The sequence below is a fragment of the Rissa tridactyla genome, chromosome 4 (assembly GCF_028500815.1).
Source record: "Rissa tridactyla isolate bRisTri1 chromosome 4, bRisTri1.patW.cur.20221130, whole genome shotgun sequence".
In the NCBI taxonomy this organism is placed as follows: Eukaryota; Metazoa; Chordata; class Aves; order Charadriiformes; family Laridae; genus Rissa; species Rissa tridactyla.
The window spans coordinates 72,687,523-72,705,532 of NC_071469.1; the positions used below are offsets into that span (position 1 = coordinate 72,687,523).

General features: G+C 53.9%; 1 protein-coding gene across 6 annotated transcripts in view; it reads right to left on the reverse strand.

Moving 5' to 3' along the window:
* Positions 1–3,435: 3,435 nt before the first annotated feature.
* PLEKHG4 (pleckstrin homology and RhoGEF domain containing G4) overlaps positions 3,436–18,010 on the reverse strand; it is a 92,163-nt gene continuing 77,588 nt past the window's right edge. The window contains exons 14-24 of one of the 6 annotated variants that reach the window (XM_054200267.1): positions 13,872–14,821; positions 11,993–12,242; positions 11,195–11,284; positions 10,633–10,857; positions 9,552–9,722; positions 8,837–9,050; positions 8,147–8,263; positions 7,801–8,064; positions 7,004–7,200; positions 6,403–6,486; positions 3,436–5,220 (exon numbers count right to left, since the gene is read on the reverse strand). In XM_054200267.1, coding sequence (XP_054056242.1) covers positions 6,445–6,486; positions 7,004–7,200; positions 7,801–8,064; positions 8,147–8,263; positions 8,837–9,050; positions 9,552–9,722; positions 10,633–10,857; positions 11,195–11,284; positions 11,993–12,242; positions 13,872–14,821 — 2,520 coding nt within the window. In that variant the 3' untranslated portion in view covers positions 3,436–5,220; positions 6,403–6,444. Of the gene's footprint in view, positions 7,201–7,800; positions 8,065–8,146; positions 8,264–8,836; positions 9,051–9,551; positions 9,723–10,632; positions 10,858–11,194; positions 11,285–11,992; positions 12,243–13,871; positions 14,822–18,010 lie in introns of all 6 variants that reach the window. The other 5 variants (XM_054200268.1, XM_054200266.1, XM_054200269.1 and 2 more) reach the window with 5 other exon arrangements.

The window sequence follows — 18,010 nt, forward strand, 5'->3', positions numbered from 1 at the left end:
AACGTGAGCCGAAACTGGCCACCCTGGACCAGACAGACCATCTTCATGGAATCGGCTCGTGAAGACAAGCACGGGGAGAAGTTGTAACCCCTTTTCACCTCCCGTTGTGCCTACAGCCTGCAAAGCAATAAGCTCAGGAGGAAAGGCTTAATGAAAAAAGCCCTGCTGTTCCCGTCGTTATTCTCAGCAGTAAGAGAAGAAACGAAAAGCCAAACCGGGGCGCAGCTCCCTCCAGATCCCTTCTTTATATTTCGCAGCTTCAAACCCAGCTCTGTGGGCGACGGGTGACCTTGGCCTGCTGGTGCACCCAACATCACCACAACCCCCTCAGATGCCCACCACCCCCTTACCCCAACCACCAGGCCCCCGTCCCCCCACTCCGTCCCCCGGCCCTGCCACCCTCACCACCACACCGTGGTGTCCCCCTGGGCCTGTCACCCGGCGGCACGGCCGTGTTGGGACAGGCAGGAGGGAAGGGGCCTCCCCAGGCAGCACCCAGAGGGTTGTCCAACGACAAGGAAGGCTGTCGGCTCGCATGCGGCCAAGGATTTCCAATCCCTGGACGTAGGCAAATGTTTCAGCACATTCTCAACTTTATAATACTACAGGAGCTGCTGGTACGGTAGCCTCGAACAGCACGAAACGCCGGGGTGGAAGCCCCCTCGGGCCTTACCGATACCCAGTTGAAAAGAACATCCGGTTCCCTCCTTACTGCAATAACGTAGCTCACTTTGAAATGCTTTGTAAGGGGATGGGTTAGACACCCGCTGGGTTTAGTTGGATAAAAGGAAGTCTGGAGGCGTTGTATCCTGGAGTAGAGTAGATATGGAGAGATGCTAGAACAAGCTGGTTTGGTGAAAACAAGAGTTGCAAACTAAACTGAAAGAGGAACTGAGCATGCGTGAAGACGGAGTTCAACCAGCGGACACGGTGGGGGAGGCTGTCAACCGCCACCTGAGGACCCTGCCAGACCACCAATGGACAGGGACCCGCCTGCCTCGAGGACATTTACATACATTAATGAGTTCTAGGCGATAGTACGAATACGTTAATCATTTCTGGGAAATTTAATGAATACGTATATTCTGACGGCTTATAACCTTTGCAGTTGAGCAACTCGGCGCGCGTAGCAGGTGAAGTGATCCCCTGCGCGCCCAGCGCTGCAACAAGGAACACCTGCTCTCTAACACTCCAAACTGGAGTCTTAGAGAGCCCTCGATCGCCGGCTTACGGTAACAGTAAGACTTGGGAAAATTTGTTTTTGCCAGCTGGACTCCAGCGAGCAGAGGGCATGTGCTTCTTCGATGTCACTAGATGGCTGCAGGGGAAAGCAAGAATGGGGATTTGGGTTCTGATTGCCATAGAAATACTATCCGAAAGAATTAAGACTTTTCCTTTTAGTCCTGAAGTAAACCATTCTATCTAAATATAAATTATGGGGATTTAGTGATTGAGATATGTTTTTGTTTCAGTGCAGACGGCTTTATTTTAACGATCAATATGCCAGACACCTGTACTGCAGGGTACACAACAGCTGGGTGCACTGTGTGCGCACCTCTAGCCGAAAGGAAAATGTTTTTATTGTTGAGATCATGGCATCCCTCTTCAGATTTATTTTTTTTTTTCTCGGTCACTTTTTTTAATGGCAGGGCCAGATAAATCTGGCTAATCCAGCTGAAAAATATTCCACCTGCCCCCTCTACTGGTGTTTCTGTTCTAACGCTGAAAAATATCTCTTCCAAACATTCTCCTTGCATACACGTCACTGTATTACCTCTCTCAACTTTATCAAACACCAGAGATTGAGATGGCTTAAAACCTCGGTCTCCTCGGGATGTCCCTAGGCTAGTCCAGCGTGTTTCACTTGCCCCTGAGACTGCCCAGAAGTGACCCCTTGGTGTTACGTCTTGTAGCCATTTCCCACGGAACGATGCTCCTGCCACCACTACGTATTAGAATCATTCGCTTTCAGCAGCGAAGGCCTGCCTGGCTTCAGAAGATCTCCTGAACTGTGCCCAGCGCTGGGCCCCGCAGTTCAAGAAGGACAAGAAGCTACTGGAGAGAGTCCAGCAGAGGCTACAAAGACGTTGAGGGGCCTGGAGCATCTTTGTGCTGAGGAAAGGCTGAAAGCCCTGGGGCTGTTCAGCTGGAGAAGAGCAGGCTGAGAGGGGATCTCATCAATGCTCAGCAATATCTGAAGGGTGGGTGTCAGGAGGATGGGGCCAGGCTCTTCTCAGTGGTGCCCAGGGACAGGACAAGGGGTAACGGGCACAAACTTGACCATAGGAAGTTCCACCTCAACATGAGGAAGAACTTCTTTCCTTTGAGGGTAGCAGAGCCCTGGCACAGGCTGCCCAGACAGCACGTTCACGCTTGCGCAGAAGCGTTTTGCCGACACAGCAAAAAGGGTATTCGGTCATCCTAACGCACCTGTAAGCCTGGGTGGAGTTATGGATTCGGTAGGCGGAATTATGAGAATCTTCTGTGTATCAGTAACGGGTGAGCATCCCCGGTGAGGTGTGCTAGACTTGCGGGTCTTCCTCCTGGCGCCCGAGGTCGAATAAAGCGATATCTCCTCTCTAAACTGCTTTAGGTTTTGAGGGCTTTTATTTCAGGTGACGCTGCTGCCGTCCTTGTGGCAGTGGGCGAGTTACTGCCGGGCTCAGCTTTGAGCTTTCCCAGTTTTCAGTGGACGTACAGCCACCGCTGCGCCTGCCCACCCGCAGAGGGTTTCCTAGAGCGGGCTCCTCTTTCGCTTCAGAAATGTTAAGTTCACAGAACCTTAATAAAAATTTGACCCAGCTACTTTTTGAAATGTTTTTTTATTGGCGAGAGGGGTTCACCCCTCACCCGCCCGGGCAAGAAACAGCCTTTGTTTGCCCACCTTTAGCTTTGAACAGTGACTTTAGTCAGGACGTGTTGTAGCAGGCCCCTGCTTTAGGTAACGAAGGAGACAGCTCGTCCTTTATCAGTGACCCAGGGTTCATCCCCCTCCTGCCGGTGCTGCAGGTTAGTTGTCACACTCAGATGACTCCCCACACCAGAAAACGCTGAGCCTTATTTTGCCAAAATCCCCTCTTTATCAGGCAAATAACCAAGAGGTCTAGAGCAGTTACTTCACGTTTTATTTGAAGCACGTTGTGCAGATGTGGCACTTCGCTAGTCCTGTTTTAAAACCTCGGCAGCTCCGGGAAGCTGACGCTTCCCGTGGTGTGAACTCGAGCGAGGCACTCTCGCTTTCGCCCTGTCTCACCACCTGAGTTAAAAAAAAAAAAAAAAAAAACAAAAACCAAACCAACATCATTTCCATCTCCCACTGGTATTTTGAGAGAGTTTTGAGATGCCTCAGGGAAAAGCGCTTTTCTCAATGCTCACCTGCGTCCTCTTCTGCAGCCCAGCTTCCCCTGCCGAAATGAAAGCACAGTGCAAACGAGATTCATATAAAGAAAATAACCTTTATTAGACAAATCAATCAAACCCTGAAAAAACAGTGTCAGGTAAACATTACTAAAGGTTTTTCCAGCAATGCAGAAACCTTTGAAACTGAGAAATTCAGGAAGTTTCACGTTCCTCTTGTTGCATTAGTAAATTCTCTCCCTCTTGTGACACGAGCTAGTGCTGTCCCAACAGCCCATACATTTTGCATTAACTCAGCATTTATTTTAAAAGAGTGACTTCTAAAATCTTCCCTGTGCAACTGTTTCCCCACACAATTTTGTACAAAGGTGTCAAACTGTGTTCTCTTTGCTGTCTCTACAAAAAAAAAAAAGAACAAGGTTTATAAAACATCCAGCTTATGAAAAATAACCAAGTGGTTTATGCACAGTACGGGGATTTCCCAACTGGAAGGGAGATGGTCTGTACGTTGAGAGCAACTCGGGTGGGCTTAACATTCGAGATTCCATGGCAGCTCCGAGAAGGAAAACTGCAGATAAAGAAAGGACTGCTCCGTCTGAGTCCTCAGGCTGAACGGGACACCACTGCCCTCCCAGCTGGGGGAGCCCCATTTACAGCGCTCCGTAAAACCTGGAGTAAACAGGAGCCTGGCAGCAAGTAACCACAGTTTCCAAAATTGCTCATTTTCCTTTCCTGTCAGAAGAGGGTGAGGGTGTCCCAGACGCGCAGGGAGCTTTGGTGTTACTCAGGAACAGGCCAAGTTTGCCCTGCTGTTACACGGTGCCACCTCGCCCAACGCGTGGTTAAGCTTCAGCATTATAATCAAACCCCCTGCAGTGGTCTCAGGTGCCACCACCACCCAAAACTCCTCAAACAAGGCACGACGGTGGGTCTGGGGTACCCGGAGAGGGGCTGAGGCAAAGCCAGCAGCCAGTCCCTGTCACCCCGGGGCCGCCAGGACAAGGACCCTGCCCCAGCGGGGAGAGTGAGACTTACAGCTTAAATTAGTTTAAATTACAGCCAGGAAATGAGGCGATTTGCACCTCCTGACCTCCAGCAGACGGCCCTGCTGGCTGCTCTGACCTCCCTGGGATGTCCCCCCCCCTCTCCTGGGACACTGCTGAGGTGTGACAGGGTGCAGGTGGCAGCTGGTGAGCGCAGAGGTTGCACAGGGAAGAGCTGGCAGCTGGTTAAGGCAGAGATAAGCTCAGCACCCGAGGCACTGCACGAACCATCTGCAGAAACAATTCACCGTAACAATGAAACTGCTTTTATTAAAACAGAAGTGTTAAGCCAAGAAAATAAATTATTGCTATGACAGAAATATTTAGAACATAAAGGAAGGACGTTAAATCTTGAGCTCCAGGTCAATACAACCCTGAAACAGTTAAGCTCCTTTTCTTAAATACCTCAGTTTTAATTCATGCCCTTCCAAAAAACTTTATAAAATGTGCAGCTTACAGAACAAATAGTAACAGAGTCACTCATAACAAAAATCTGTACAGCTCATAGCTTTAAAAATAATACTTTTTTTTTTTCTTTTTTTTCCCCCTCCAAACTGCTATGTTACTTGTTACTCATTAAATATAGGGCTAACAAGTTTTGAACGCCCAAGGTCCCATCCAACACCAAAGCTATTACGTGTAGCTGACAGAAACCTTCTCGGCACTTCCCCCCAGCCAGAGGTCAGGGTTTGGACTGTTTAAAGAGGCTGATTATGTGTAAAAAAAACCCCAACAACCCCATATCTTCATAGGTGAAGACTGTCTCCTCCTGCTGGTCAGAGGCCTGGGGTCTTCAGTGAGTTTGAAATGGCAATCAAACCTGGAACACAGCACCGTGCAATGGGTTAGACCGGCTGCACTCCCCTGATGTGGCAGGGTCCCCCAGGTCCCTCTCTGCCCCGGCCAGCGGCGATTTTGCAAAACACTTGGAAAAAAACCATTGGTTTGTCAGAGCCGCATTTTGGTGGGGAAAGAACATTTTACTGGGAGAGCCTCGCAGGAGAAGCGCGGCTCTTCCCCCCCACCCCCGGGAAGGGCTGTTCCTGCGCCTCAGGACTCACCCAAGGCTACGCGCTGCTGTCAAACCCTGCTGCTTCGTGGCCACTTCAAAGCTCTTGTCTGTGAGCCACCACCCCCCCGCCCTCTCCCCGAGAAGGGGCTCTGGATCTTAAATTTGAACCGTGGCTGGTTCTGAACTCCTGCACCTGCAGACGACAAGCCGTGGGCCTGCTTCTAACAGCCCCACGGCGCCAAACCTACGAGCCATCTACCACCCTGTGCCTTGACCACGGACGGCCTAACCTGCCTCCCTCGTGCTCACCCGCCTCTGCTCAGTCCCAAGGACGGGGAGGAAAGAGCGGAGCCAGAGGCAGGCGGGTTTGAGGGGGCGTGATGTGGCTTTCCAAGGGCTCCCCCCCTCCTCAGATCAGACAAGGCATCCTCCAGAAATCAGGAAATACAGGAGCAACATCTGGCAGCTCCCTCGGGACATCCTGACCATAACCCTAGCAGGTTCCTCTGCCTGGTGATGTGCAGTTTCCTTCGGAGGTTCAAAGGAAACTGTGGGATAAATCCAGCCTGGGGAGAATACCATGGATTCCCTAAGGCAAAGTTCAGAGGGACTAAGGAAGAGCAGGATTTTGGCAAACAGCTACAGGAAACAGATTAGTGGTTAGACAGCTGGGCAGCATCCAGAGAGAAGCAGCTCATCTGAAGACTGATGAGTAGGTGGTGCTCAGCCCTCTGCTACCTGACAGGGATTTTGCTTGTTTTGCTTCTGCTCCTCCAAACCCGGAGGCATCAGAGCGGCTGTTTAAGGAGAGGGCTCTAGGGGAGCTGGTCTTCTCTAATCAGATGAATGGGAGCCTCAGAGATCAGTCAGGAACGTGTGTGGAAAACTTCTCATTGAGAAGCAGAGGGTGAGGTTCTCCTGACTCAGAGCTACTGACAAACCTGACTAACACTCAGAGCTGCTGGAAAATCCCCTTCAGGGGCTACTTACAACAACTCCACTTCCTTAGGCGGAATACGTGTGCAGAGGGGCTCACACTATTGTCGAGGGACTTATGGTGACCTGGCCTGCTTTCTGCAGAGGAGAGAAGCCAGCATTAGTACAGGGTTAGAGGACAACAGCATCAGGACACGATCTAGTAGGAAGGGAAGCAACTGAGAACTCTCAGGAACATAAGAGGAGACACACTGACATCTTAGAGCGAAAGGGTCCCGCTCTTCCACCTCATTGCTCCCCGAAAAAGGCCCAAACCTTCCAGGAAAGGAGCTCAGCAGCATCTGCAGCAGAGCTCCCTCCATCCCAGGAGGTTTCGTCTGTGCCCCAGCCCAAGACAGCATTACAGCTCCTGCATGTAGCCTCCAGCACTGCAGGTCCTTTCCAGTGCATCTCCTCGGGGATCTTGGCCACCGCAGAAGCGGCCCTCACAACAGAGGAGGCCAAGTCTCTGCAAGAGGACAGGTCACTTCCCCACAGTGACTCCTAGCCCAAAAGCAGCATCTTCAGCCCCACCGTGAGAGGCAGCAGCTTGAACCGGGGAGGCAGTTGCAGGAACAGGCAAAGTGAAGAGAGTACTTTGGCTGCTTGCACTTACTGCAGAAATGTACTGGCTGTTTGCGAACCGGGGTTTCTCCTCCATGGCAGAGCTGTGTTGTGAGCCCAGAGGCATGTAGGAGGGTGAGCCCACGTCTTCACAGAAGCTTTCTTGTGGGATGCTGGAGACACAGCCACTGTCGGAGCCGCTGGAGACGCTGCCTGACATGCAGTGTGACGACTCTGAGCTCTCTGTTGCTGGGAGAGGAGAGGATGGTCACTCTGATGACCACGAGTTTGGCCTATATGACCTGTGCCACACACGCTTAAGGTATCTGTTTGCAGAGGCACTGGCCACACAAGCCCACAGATAAGCCACACTCCTGTCTGGGCCTCTTTAAAGCCACCAGCAACAAAATAACCCAAGGAAGTGCAGCAAATGATGCTGGTGATTGGCACAGACTGGCCAGGGAAGCTCACATAGGGGAAGCCAAGGTGTCACTGGACGTGGCTGGCCAGAGCAAGGGACAGAGCGCCTCGCACGAGAGGGGCAGGCAGAGACACGAGCACTGGTCTCCAAGACCATGGCAGCCCCAGTGTGCGGCACCAAGCCTGCCACGGGGATGGCGGCAGGTGGGTGGGCACTTTATTAATCCCTGTCTCTGAGCTAACTCGCCCCATGAGAGCTGAGGCAGAACTGGCACAGAATGCCAGGGCCCTCCTTGCCCCACTTTGGCTATGGGGAAGGGATTGCCATGACCCCAGTGAGCCTGGTCCAACCGCACAAGCAGGGAACAAGGTGTGGGGACGAGCCCAAACATCCCGGGGCGCATTGCGGAGCAGCGGGCTCATACGTACTCAGTGATGGCTGGCTGCTCGTCTCGTGCTCCAGCTCGTCTTCCTCGATGCAGGTGCCAATGTCAAAGGGGCGGCCGGGGGCCAGGACGCCAGGCAGCAGGGCCTGGTCCAGGTACATGTGGAGGTTGAGGGGTCCCAGCAGGGAGGAGGAGGAAGGGCTGTAGGCAGTGGGGGTGCTGCCAGCGGAGAGCTGCGCCTGTGTCCTCTTGTACGGGTTGGAATGGTCAAACAGAGACACCGCAATTGATGCTCTGGTCCTGGCACCTGCCAGAAAACACACCAAAAAAGCCCTGAGCACCAGTCCTGCTCCACACGGAACAATGGGGCAGGCACGGCTGGCACTGACCTCTGCCTTTCATGATGTAATCGATAGCACGATCATTGATAGCTGCCTCACTGGGTTTGATATCCAGGAACGGCTTGTTGCCCACACCCATGGAGACCATCTCCTGCATGCGGATTTCTGGAGAGGAAGAGACCCACAGCCACATCGTGAGGTTGCTCCAACCCGCCCCACAGGCGCTATGCAGCCCCAGGCCAGAGCACGCTCCTGAAGTACTGGGATTAGATCTGTTCTCCCCTTGCTCCCCAGCCTGAGGAGTCTCCACAGACAAGCAATCATGCCCTGCTCTGGCCAAGTAGCTCAGTGCCATGCCACATACAGAATTCCTGCCAAGCGGGAAGCCTGGGGCAGAGAGGAGGGACTCAGCCAGACAACTGCCACGCCAGCAGTGGCCTAAGACTGTGGGGAGAACAGGCAGCTATTCAGGAGCACAGCCCATGCTCACAGGGCAGGGAACCCTGTGCTAGTATCTCCCGTTTCTCTCATGGAGTCCAGGTAGGTGTCTACAGCCACAGAGAGCTTGGACTGGTCAAGTGGCCGGGGGATGAGGGGCAGGGAAGGGACATGCCCAGCCAAGCCCAGCGCATGCTCCTGAGGCTGCATGCTGGCACACAGCTGCTCACTGCACAGAGCTGCCAGGTAACAGGCTCCAAACCTACTCAGGACAGCACGAGCTGAACCGGGCTCCCGCACCTTTTGCGGCACAGACGCCCCGGGAAGGAATCACACCTTTATTGCGGGCTGCCTGCTGCCACAGGATCTTGGCAATGTCACTGGTCCAGGCCTGCTTAGTCTCGGCTGAGCTGGCCTGGAGGATGTAGGTGTCGCTGGACTTTCGCCTTCGGAACCAGATCTCAAAGCGCAGGCCACTGTCTCCGGAGTTCTCCGTCAGACCAATGTCTGCAGTCTGCCAGCAAAAGGAAGAGCAAAGCATCAAATGGGGTTCCACCAGGAGCAGGAAGGGTAAACTCTGTCTGCACCCTGTGCCAGAGCTACCCCCAGCTCGGCAGACCCAATGGGAAGGAGCCTGAGGGTCTGTACAGGAGCAGGTACGATATGGACACAGCTGAGCAGAGACAGTCCAGGCAATTCCCAGTGCTTCATCCAGAGTCAGCACCATCTCCCTGCCACACACACACACACACACACACTGCCTTTCCCTCATACTCAGCATCCCTTAGAAGACCTTGGCCCCACATCTCACAGCACAGAGGGGGCCCAGGCATCAATGCGTGAAGTATTCCCTTCTAGCTTCACTCCACGGCCTGGAGAAAGCATAGCAGTGGTGGGAGTAGCACTTCTCCTGAAGGTGCTCCTGCTCCCGCTCCCCATTTCAGAGCCATGTGTCCATGGGAAAACCAGCCATGGACACCTCCTGCTCAAGAGGGAGCTGCAGGGCTGCCCTTACCTTGAAGGAGCGCTTGTAGATATACACATCAAAGCCACCCTCAATCCTCTTGGGTTTGCTGAACAGGATGAGGTCCTCAAAGAGGAAGACGTGTCGCTGGCACTTCCTACGGCCCAGCCAGATGGTGAACTCGTCCTGCCGCACCAGCTGCCCCTGCTCCTTCAGGTTCACCTGGACACAGGGAACATTCTGGTAAGACCCCAGCAGGATCAGCTCCAGGCAACCCCAAGGTTGACATGGAGAGCGTGGTCCCATATGGCTGTGGTCCAGGTAGCAAAGAAGTGGCAGCTACCTGTCATGTCAGAAGGGCTCTTGAAGATATAGGGCTATGTGGGACTGCCAGAGGCCACATCAGGCTGAAACAACTGGCTCAGACCTCAGGGGAGAGCTGCACCTTTCTCCTAGACATAACCCACAGATGACCCTCTCCTGCCACCCTGTGCAGATCTGAGACAAACCTCTGGGGTGCCACCTAGAGGCAGCAGCCAGAGCTTTCTCCTGGGGGAAAGAAGAGAACTGAAGAGGAAAGGAGTCCCACCACACTGCCAAGAGCACATCTGGGTCAGAAGCCCAGGCCCTCAGTTCTTCCCGCCCCAGAACCATCTTCCTCCACCCTGAGCCCTGTGGCTTCTCCTCCTCCAGTGCTAGACTTTGCATGCCTCTCCTTCAAGTCCCACCTAGCAGATTTTGGCTTACCCTTGACATCAGCATCAGCCTGAATTCATTCTTGTAAACTGACTGTCTTATCAACAGCTCAAGACAGATGGAAGGGCTCAAGGCAGCCTGCAGGACGCCATCTGCAAGGGCTGCCAGGCTGCCTCACATCAGCAGTAAGCACCTGGGAGCATGTTCATGACAAGCAGCTCACCCAGCTCAAGTAACAGCATCCAGGCTGTCCGTCCTAGCGGATCAAGGAGACCTTGCTCTGTGCCTCAGTAGTTCTGCTACTGGTAGACAGCCCCCTGATCACTGTGGGAATTTGAGGGGAGGCTCACCATATGATCCAAAGACCCCAAGTCTAGAGAAGGGGAAAAAGTGTGGCTCTGACCCACCCCGGGCAGGGGAGGACACTGGAACGTACGTCACAGTCACGGATGGCATCCATGGCCAGCAGGTCATTTCCGTGCCGGAGCTGAAACTTCACCATCTCCTCAGCTGCACGGAGGTAACCCAGCTCCTGCTCTTGCGCCTCACTGCACTCCTTGATCAGGTCCTTCAGGAGCAGGGCATATTTGCTCATCCGCTGGATGGGTTTCAGCAGGTAGGAGGCCAGGTCCATCTTATCCCCAAGCTGCACCTGCTTGAACTGAGAAAGGCAGCAGAGAGTGAAAGCAGCAGGTTCCCACGGAGAGCCCTGTGCCCCCAGGCAGGCACTAACACCCACAGCTTTCCTGACTGGGTTGGCTCTCTTCGCTCTGCGGGGAAATGCAAGGCTACAGGACCAATGCTGCTGTGTGCTAGGCTCCTTTCCAAAGCACTCACTGCACCTCTGCCTGTCTTCCCCCACATATACTTGTGCAAAGAGCTGTGCTAGGAAAGCAGAGGTAGCGCTGAGCACACCTCAAGCAGGAAAGCTGGGCTTGTTTAAACAGATTGGTGACCCAAACACCAAGAGTAACCAGGATGCAGGCAACGGAATTTACCTTGAAGAAGGTATTCCCATGGCTGGCCAGCAGCGAGTCCGACTTCGGCTTGTTCTTGCTATACAATGCATACATCCCAAACTGGTCTTTCTGCAAAAGAGATCCCACATGAGACCAGCGCACACCCTGGATGCAGTGATGGGCACACCCCTGGGTTGGTTACTCCAGTACTTCTGCCCCCCCCAGGCTGCACCAGGGCCTCCTATGATAGGAATGACTTTGCTTCAAGTTCATTAAGAGCCAGGAATGTTCTTGTCTTCCTACTCCTACAATAGCTAGGACTTTTTAACCCACAGTCCTGCTACCGCTTGCCCCTTATATACCCCAACAGATACCAGCAGCAGCAAACATGCATGGACTGCTGAGCTTAAGACCAGTGCCCCCTGCTTCTCCCTAGCAGCCCTTTTCAAGAAGAGCAGCAGGTCTGCACCTCTCGCTCACTGAAGTCATTCCACATTGACACCACAGACAGAAGACAGGGTAAGGGATGCCCCTGCAGAAGCAGGTGGGCTTTAAGGAGCAGACATTTTGCTTCCCTGGCAGCATCTCTTGGTAGCAAAGAGCAACAGGAAAGGCCAAGAGCATCTGCTGCTGCCTGGGCTCACCCTCACAGAACCATCCCAGTCCAACCTAGCATTTGAGCCGGCAGGGGACAAACCAAGCCAGCACAGGGTAGTTCTCTCCCTCCCGAAAAGAGCCACAGCCCACTAACACACAGGTGAGCAGCCAAACTGGGCAGAGGCTCCAAGCACGTGTCCGGAGGAGTCCGACCCCGGGGGGAAGGTGCTGATGCCTTACGTGTCGGAGGAAGCAGTGGCTGACCCGCAGCGGGTGGTTGCAGCAGCTCTCGAGCTCTCGCAGGAAGTACTGGCTGTGGAAGTCGTAGAGTTTCTCCAGGTTCCCAAAAATGACACTGCGCTTCCCACGCAGGTCCTGGGGGAGGTCGAGGCGCTCCATCTCGGGGAAGTAGCTATCGATGATGTAGCAAAGCGACCTCACGTATTCCCGCTCTGTGGTTACCATCTCATCAATGATGTGCCGCAGCTTGCTGCAATAGGAAACACTCAGCCTTGAAGGGACCCAGAATGCAGCAGGGCAACAGCAGTCAGAGTACCTGCAAAGCTCTAGACTATCCCCATGGAAGTTCTCCCCAAGACCCAACACAGAGATGAGATGATCCCTCAGCACCATCCAAGCTCAAGTTCACAATTGTCCTTGATAGCTCGGACCCTGAGCACTGACAAAGCTCATGGCTGATCCAAGGAACACTGTCAGCCTTTCTGTTCAGGAAGGGTGAGCCCCAGGTTAGCTGTGGTCCTGACCCAACCTCCGCAGGACACACACCCCTGGGCCCATCCAGCCCCTGCTCTGGCTGCCCGGCGAACGGCTGCACTCCTGAAACAACAGGGACAGAAGAGGCCACAATAACTTCTGTGAGGAGGAGTCAGCCTGATGACTGGATGCTGTGGGAGGCAATGTTAACCCTGGGAAAACACCAGCTTTGGACCCAGGTGCTGTTGGGCTTGTCCCAGTAAAAAATGAGAGTGGGAAACAAACCTCGTATCACTTCATCAGCAAACAGCCGTTCCTAGCACGGGTTGCTCCGCATGCCTCTGAAAGGATTGCTCTTAGGTACTCAAGGTTTCCACTGTGAGGCAGTGCAACACCAAACATAACTACTCCAGCGTGTGCCTGCCTTCCCTGCCTCTCAGCTCTCCCCCAAGCCAACTCCTCTGGCCGGGCAGAAGACAGAACAGCCGGACTGCCTGAGTGCCCATGGACAGGAGGACTGCTGCATTGCTCCCTGGAAAAGCAAAGCAGTTGGCTTCCTATCTGCTGGGGTTCATCCCCTGCCATGAGCTTTCCTGACACACACTAGGCTATCAGAGGCCCCTTTCAGAGGATTTCACTGTCTCCAGCCATCCCATCCAGAGCAGAAGCAGTGGAGGGGCTCTGTGATCCCCCTGCCTTCAGCACTAAGTTTCTCACCTCTACCACTGCTACTTTTTAATATTTTTTTAAAATCTTTTCCAATGAGAGCAGCTGAAAGACCTGCCCTTTCAAGAACAGCTCTCCATAGCCTAGGCATTTTGCAGTATGACAACAAAGCTAAATTGAAAACCTCAAGGACAACGAAGGAAGAGAACAAAAGCCAGCTGTTGGCTACCCAAACAGAGATCTCAGCCCCAAAGGGCAAAGACAAACACCTTCTGACCTGTGAAGCTGCTGCCACAGGTTACTGGAAGTGTGTCCCTACCAGTCTGGGTACAGTACCCCCCAAAAGCATGTGGGATGATGCACTACGCTTCTGCTCTCCCACTGCACCTGTACTACTGGTTTGCTAGGTTCCCAAATACTACATTTTCGCAAATCCTCATCCTCCGCTGCCAGCAACGTTCAGAGACTCCCTGTCCCGCCTGGGAACTGTTCTTTCCCCTCCGACGGAAGAACCGTGCTGCGGGGGAGGAATAAGAGATCCCATTTCCCTGCCTCTCCCCAGAGGCAGCTGCCAGGTTGTGTGGGGACATCCCCGTGGCAGAAAAGCTGGAGCTACATCTCTATCTATCCACCCTGTACCCACTGTCAAAGTAACTGTCACCGCAGAGCTCTTCACACCTTTGCTGGCTGCCTTTTCACCACCCTGAGGACCAGAACACCGAGTGTCACAGCCACTTACCTGCCCCAGCTCTTGGATTCCGACACGGAGAGGCAGCCCCTCTGTCCCTCCGGCAGGCAGTCTGCAGCCCAGCTGTGACCAGCTTGCTGCCGCAGCGCGAAAGTCCTGTCCACCAGCTCAGTGCTGCTCACCTCCAGGCCCTTAATAAAGACACCGGTGTTGCCGTATCTTGCCGGCTCACTCAGCGTCCTCTGGCAGCCTGACCACAGGCTCTCACCGCAGGGGAGGTCAAAGCTTTGGGCCTTCCGGAGCATCCTCCTGGGAGGCAGCTTCCCAGAGGCTGGAGTGGATGTGCAGGATGGCTTCACCTCCAGGTTTTCTAATATGCTCTCCAGGTTTGGCTTTTCTTCAGGCAGTTTTGGAGACTTGGAGGCCCCGTTGGCAAAAGAAACTCTGCTCGAGTGAGAACCGGGGCTGAGAGCAGCTTGGCAGGCAAATTCTTCCCCAGCACTGCCATCGCCAGGGCAGCTCAGGGAGGGCGAGGGAGCCTTCTCCTTAGTCCACCCCGGAGAGCAGTTGGGCCTGTTGTAGCAGTGGGACGCACTGTATGTCCTGTCCCAGTGGGACCCGGAGGTGGCCCCCTCGGAGTGCCTCCGGTGGGACAGACTGCCAGCCTCACTGCCAGCCCGGGGCTGCTCCCCCGCAGCTGGTTTGCGGTCTGACAGCAGAGACCTCCGTGTTCTCAAGGCTGCTTCGAGTTTCTTTTCAAAAACCAGCTTGGTCTCCTGGCATTTGGACCAGGCAAATTTCCACTGCTTGAGTCCCTTGTCACTCTTCAGCTCACAGGCCAGCTCCTTCATCTCCTGGAACCGGGCATCGCTGATGTCTGGGTGCTGCCCCTTGTAACTCTCCAGACACTTGATGACACCTGCACAGTGCTCGGCAGAGCTGCAGTCCTCCATGCTGATGCAGGCAAGGTGTCGCATCCCTTCCAAGGCCCACTCGTATGCCTGCAGAGAGCGAGAGCAAAAGTCAACAGCCAGTCAGAAGGATTCGGGGAAGAATAACCCTAATTTGGTGCCTAAAGCGCAAGACAAGAGAAAGGATCAGTGTGTGGCCACCACAGTTCCTCGAGTGTGAGAGGAGGGGGGGCCGCTGTTGTCAATGGGGCTTAACAATTCAGTAAAACAAACAGCTCCTTATGCAGAGGGTTTCAGCTGTGCTGGCTGCCCTGCCACAGCTCCACCTCCCCACCAGGTCCCTGTGACGCTGGGCACCCACGCTGCTGGGCATATCTGTCCTCTCAGGGCAGGGGGGGCCCAGGGGAACCTGTTGCCAAGAGTGCAGGAATTCACACCTCAGTGTGGCCCTGCTCAGCACAAGACCTAGAACTTGCCCTCCTCCTTTGCCCAGCCATTCTCACCACTGTCAGGCAGGACGAGGTCTAGGAGCATCAGTGAACTGCAGAGAATGGAATTGCTGCTCCACATGCCATTTCCCTGGAGCTGATGGCACACAGACGCCTGGAGCTCAATCAGAGCTGGGCTCTGTGGATCCCCGAGTGCTCTGACCTATCCTTGCAGCAAGTAGGAATCTGAGACCATATAAGCCCCGTTGCAGCTTGTGCACCTTCCATGCCTGTTGGCACCCGAGCGGTGTGCTGTGCGCTGCCTACCTGCCTGGCCCAACTCACTACTGCACTACATGCTTATGCTGGTTAGCCAAATATCAATCTCAGCAGATTATTTCTAATACTCCAGGAATGCTGGAAGCAGTTTCATGGGGCTTAACTCTATCAGTGGTGCTTGTGCTGGCCTTGCTAAAACAGCTCTGCCATATCAGTCGAACAAAAGGAGGGGGACAAAATGTGATGCAATGTGACAGACGCAAGGTAAGAGTGCCTTACCAGCAGGGCAGGAAAGGGGCTAAGGAAGTACCATGCACCAAGACCTGACTTTGGTAAAAGCGAGAGGAAAGGCAAACATCTGAATTAGTCAGGCTCATAAGCCACCACTTTCTCTATAAAGCAGGGAAGATGACAAGGTTTAACTACAGAGCGAATAAGATGTGACCAGCTGCCATAAGCCTGTCCAGGAAACTTTAGTGCTCATCACTGAAAACACTGTTAAAAATCAGATGCACAAGGCAGGGAAAACGTGCAGTACAGGCCTGCCTGGCACCTTCCACTAACTGCCCAAGATCAGTGGATGTGCGGAAACACCACAGGCTGCCCTTGAAGTAAGTCAGACCCTCTCTAGCACCTGACCTCTCAGGCCCTGCGTACCTGCTGTTTCTGCACAGAAGGAACACTCATGCTTAGTGCCAGGAACAGAGTGACCAGCCTTGGACCTTTTTCCACCTGCTGAACAGCCTTACTGTGACAGCCTTCACTCAGAGAACTTAAAGCACTTATTTTTATGCAGAATAGAGCCTTAGACACCAAGAAAATCCACCCAAGCTTTATGCGGACATGGAGCAGACACTGTGTCCCCATCAGGGACACGGTGCTCAAACAGATCAGGTGCCAGGTTCACTCTCTGCTGGTGACAGAGGTAGACAGGGCAGGAGGTGCTTCATTCACATGGTGCCTAGTCCCTGGATGGGCACGGCAATGAGAGCCAAGTGCTGCTGTTGGTACGAGAGCTGAACGCCAGCACACGAGGGGCAGCCTGCAGGCTGAGCAGAGTCACTCCAGGGACAGACGCCACAGGAGCTCCCACAGCCGTCCAACATTGCTCTTTTGAGCTGCAGCTGCATGGTGTGCGTGCAGCCAGCCCCATTACTCACATGGAGCAAGGAGCTGCTTCAGAAACACCAGCAGCTGCTCGGGGAAAACACTTCTCAAACAGCCCCATGCAACCACAGCACAGGACAATCAAAAGAGCAGCAGCCCCCGCTCCTCCCATCACCCTGCCTAGTGCACAACAGGCCCCTGACCTGCCTCTCTCTTGATCCGGGCTTTATGCTCTGGACTTGCCCACTGCTGGGGGCCAGGAGGCACGTGCAGAGGCAGAGGACATGCCAGACCCCAGTGAGAATCTGCATTTATCTGTGATGCGGAGGGTCTTTTATTCCTTGGAGGCAGAAGCACATTAAAGCGAGGTGAAATGCCGAGTGCAGCGGAGCCCAGCAGATCTGCACAGCGGCGACAGATGGCCTATTTTACGATGGCTTTTCGAGCTGCTCCCTCCAGCCATACACGAACCAACACCAGCCCCTTCCAGCTCTGCCTTGAGCAAGGGCTGGTCATCAGCGTGGGCTAAGGGCACGTCTCACCTCTCTGGCTGTAGTTATCCTGACCCAGGGTTGGATGTGGGTTCCCTCTCGCTCACTGATGGGAAAAGCTGAGCTCAAAAGGCACACTGGGCTCTGAAGGAGGGTGCAGAGAGCAACACACAGGAGAGGCACAGCCAGCAGGGCAGCCTGGCCTTTACAGCAGCCAGTCGGGAAGGCAGCAGCCCTGTGAAGGACTTCTCCAAGGCTGGGGACCTCACCTCCACGCACAAATGGGAGAGAGAGAAGAGAGGCTCCTTTTATTTCTAGGAAGCTCCACAGATCTGCATGGGGCCACAGCGAGGAGGAATCAGGGCTGCAAACCACACAGAGAGGCAGCCCCGCCACCTCTCATCTTCATATGGTATCTGTCTGTTCTTGGCAAGGACCTCCAAGGGCTGTGCAGAAACGACTCTAAATCTCGATGGCATTTCTTCCATCCCCAGTGCCTGTCACAGGCCAGCGAATAGCTCAGCTTTGTTCCCTGCACAATGGGAGCAGCCCTCCACACCCTGCAGCTTGCCTGGAAATACGCTAAGTGGCCACCAAGGCTTTCTCCAGTCGCATCATCCGCTCCAACTGCCCCTTTTAGCACACAAAATGGCAGCCCTCTCCAGGGGCCAAGTGTGCCCTGGCACCCAGGAGGGAATATCCTCATGCAGGCAAGGGTACTGTGGTAATCTCTGTCCTGGAAAGGTTACAAATGACACTCAGCCAAGTCAGGACACTGCCCTCCAGCCGTGGAGCATTCAGGGAGAAGGCAGCCCTACAGCTTCTCTGCAAAGAATACAGGAGGAGGTACTTGTGTGCAGGGAAGCTGAATCTTTCAAGCCATGTCTGGTACCAGGCAGGAAGTAGCCTGTACCTCGGCTTTTGATCTTTACAGACAAGTTGTTACCGAAACACTCAATTACAGGATTAAAGAC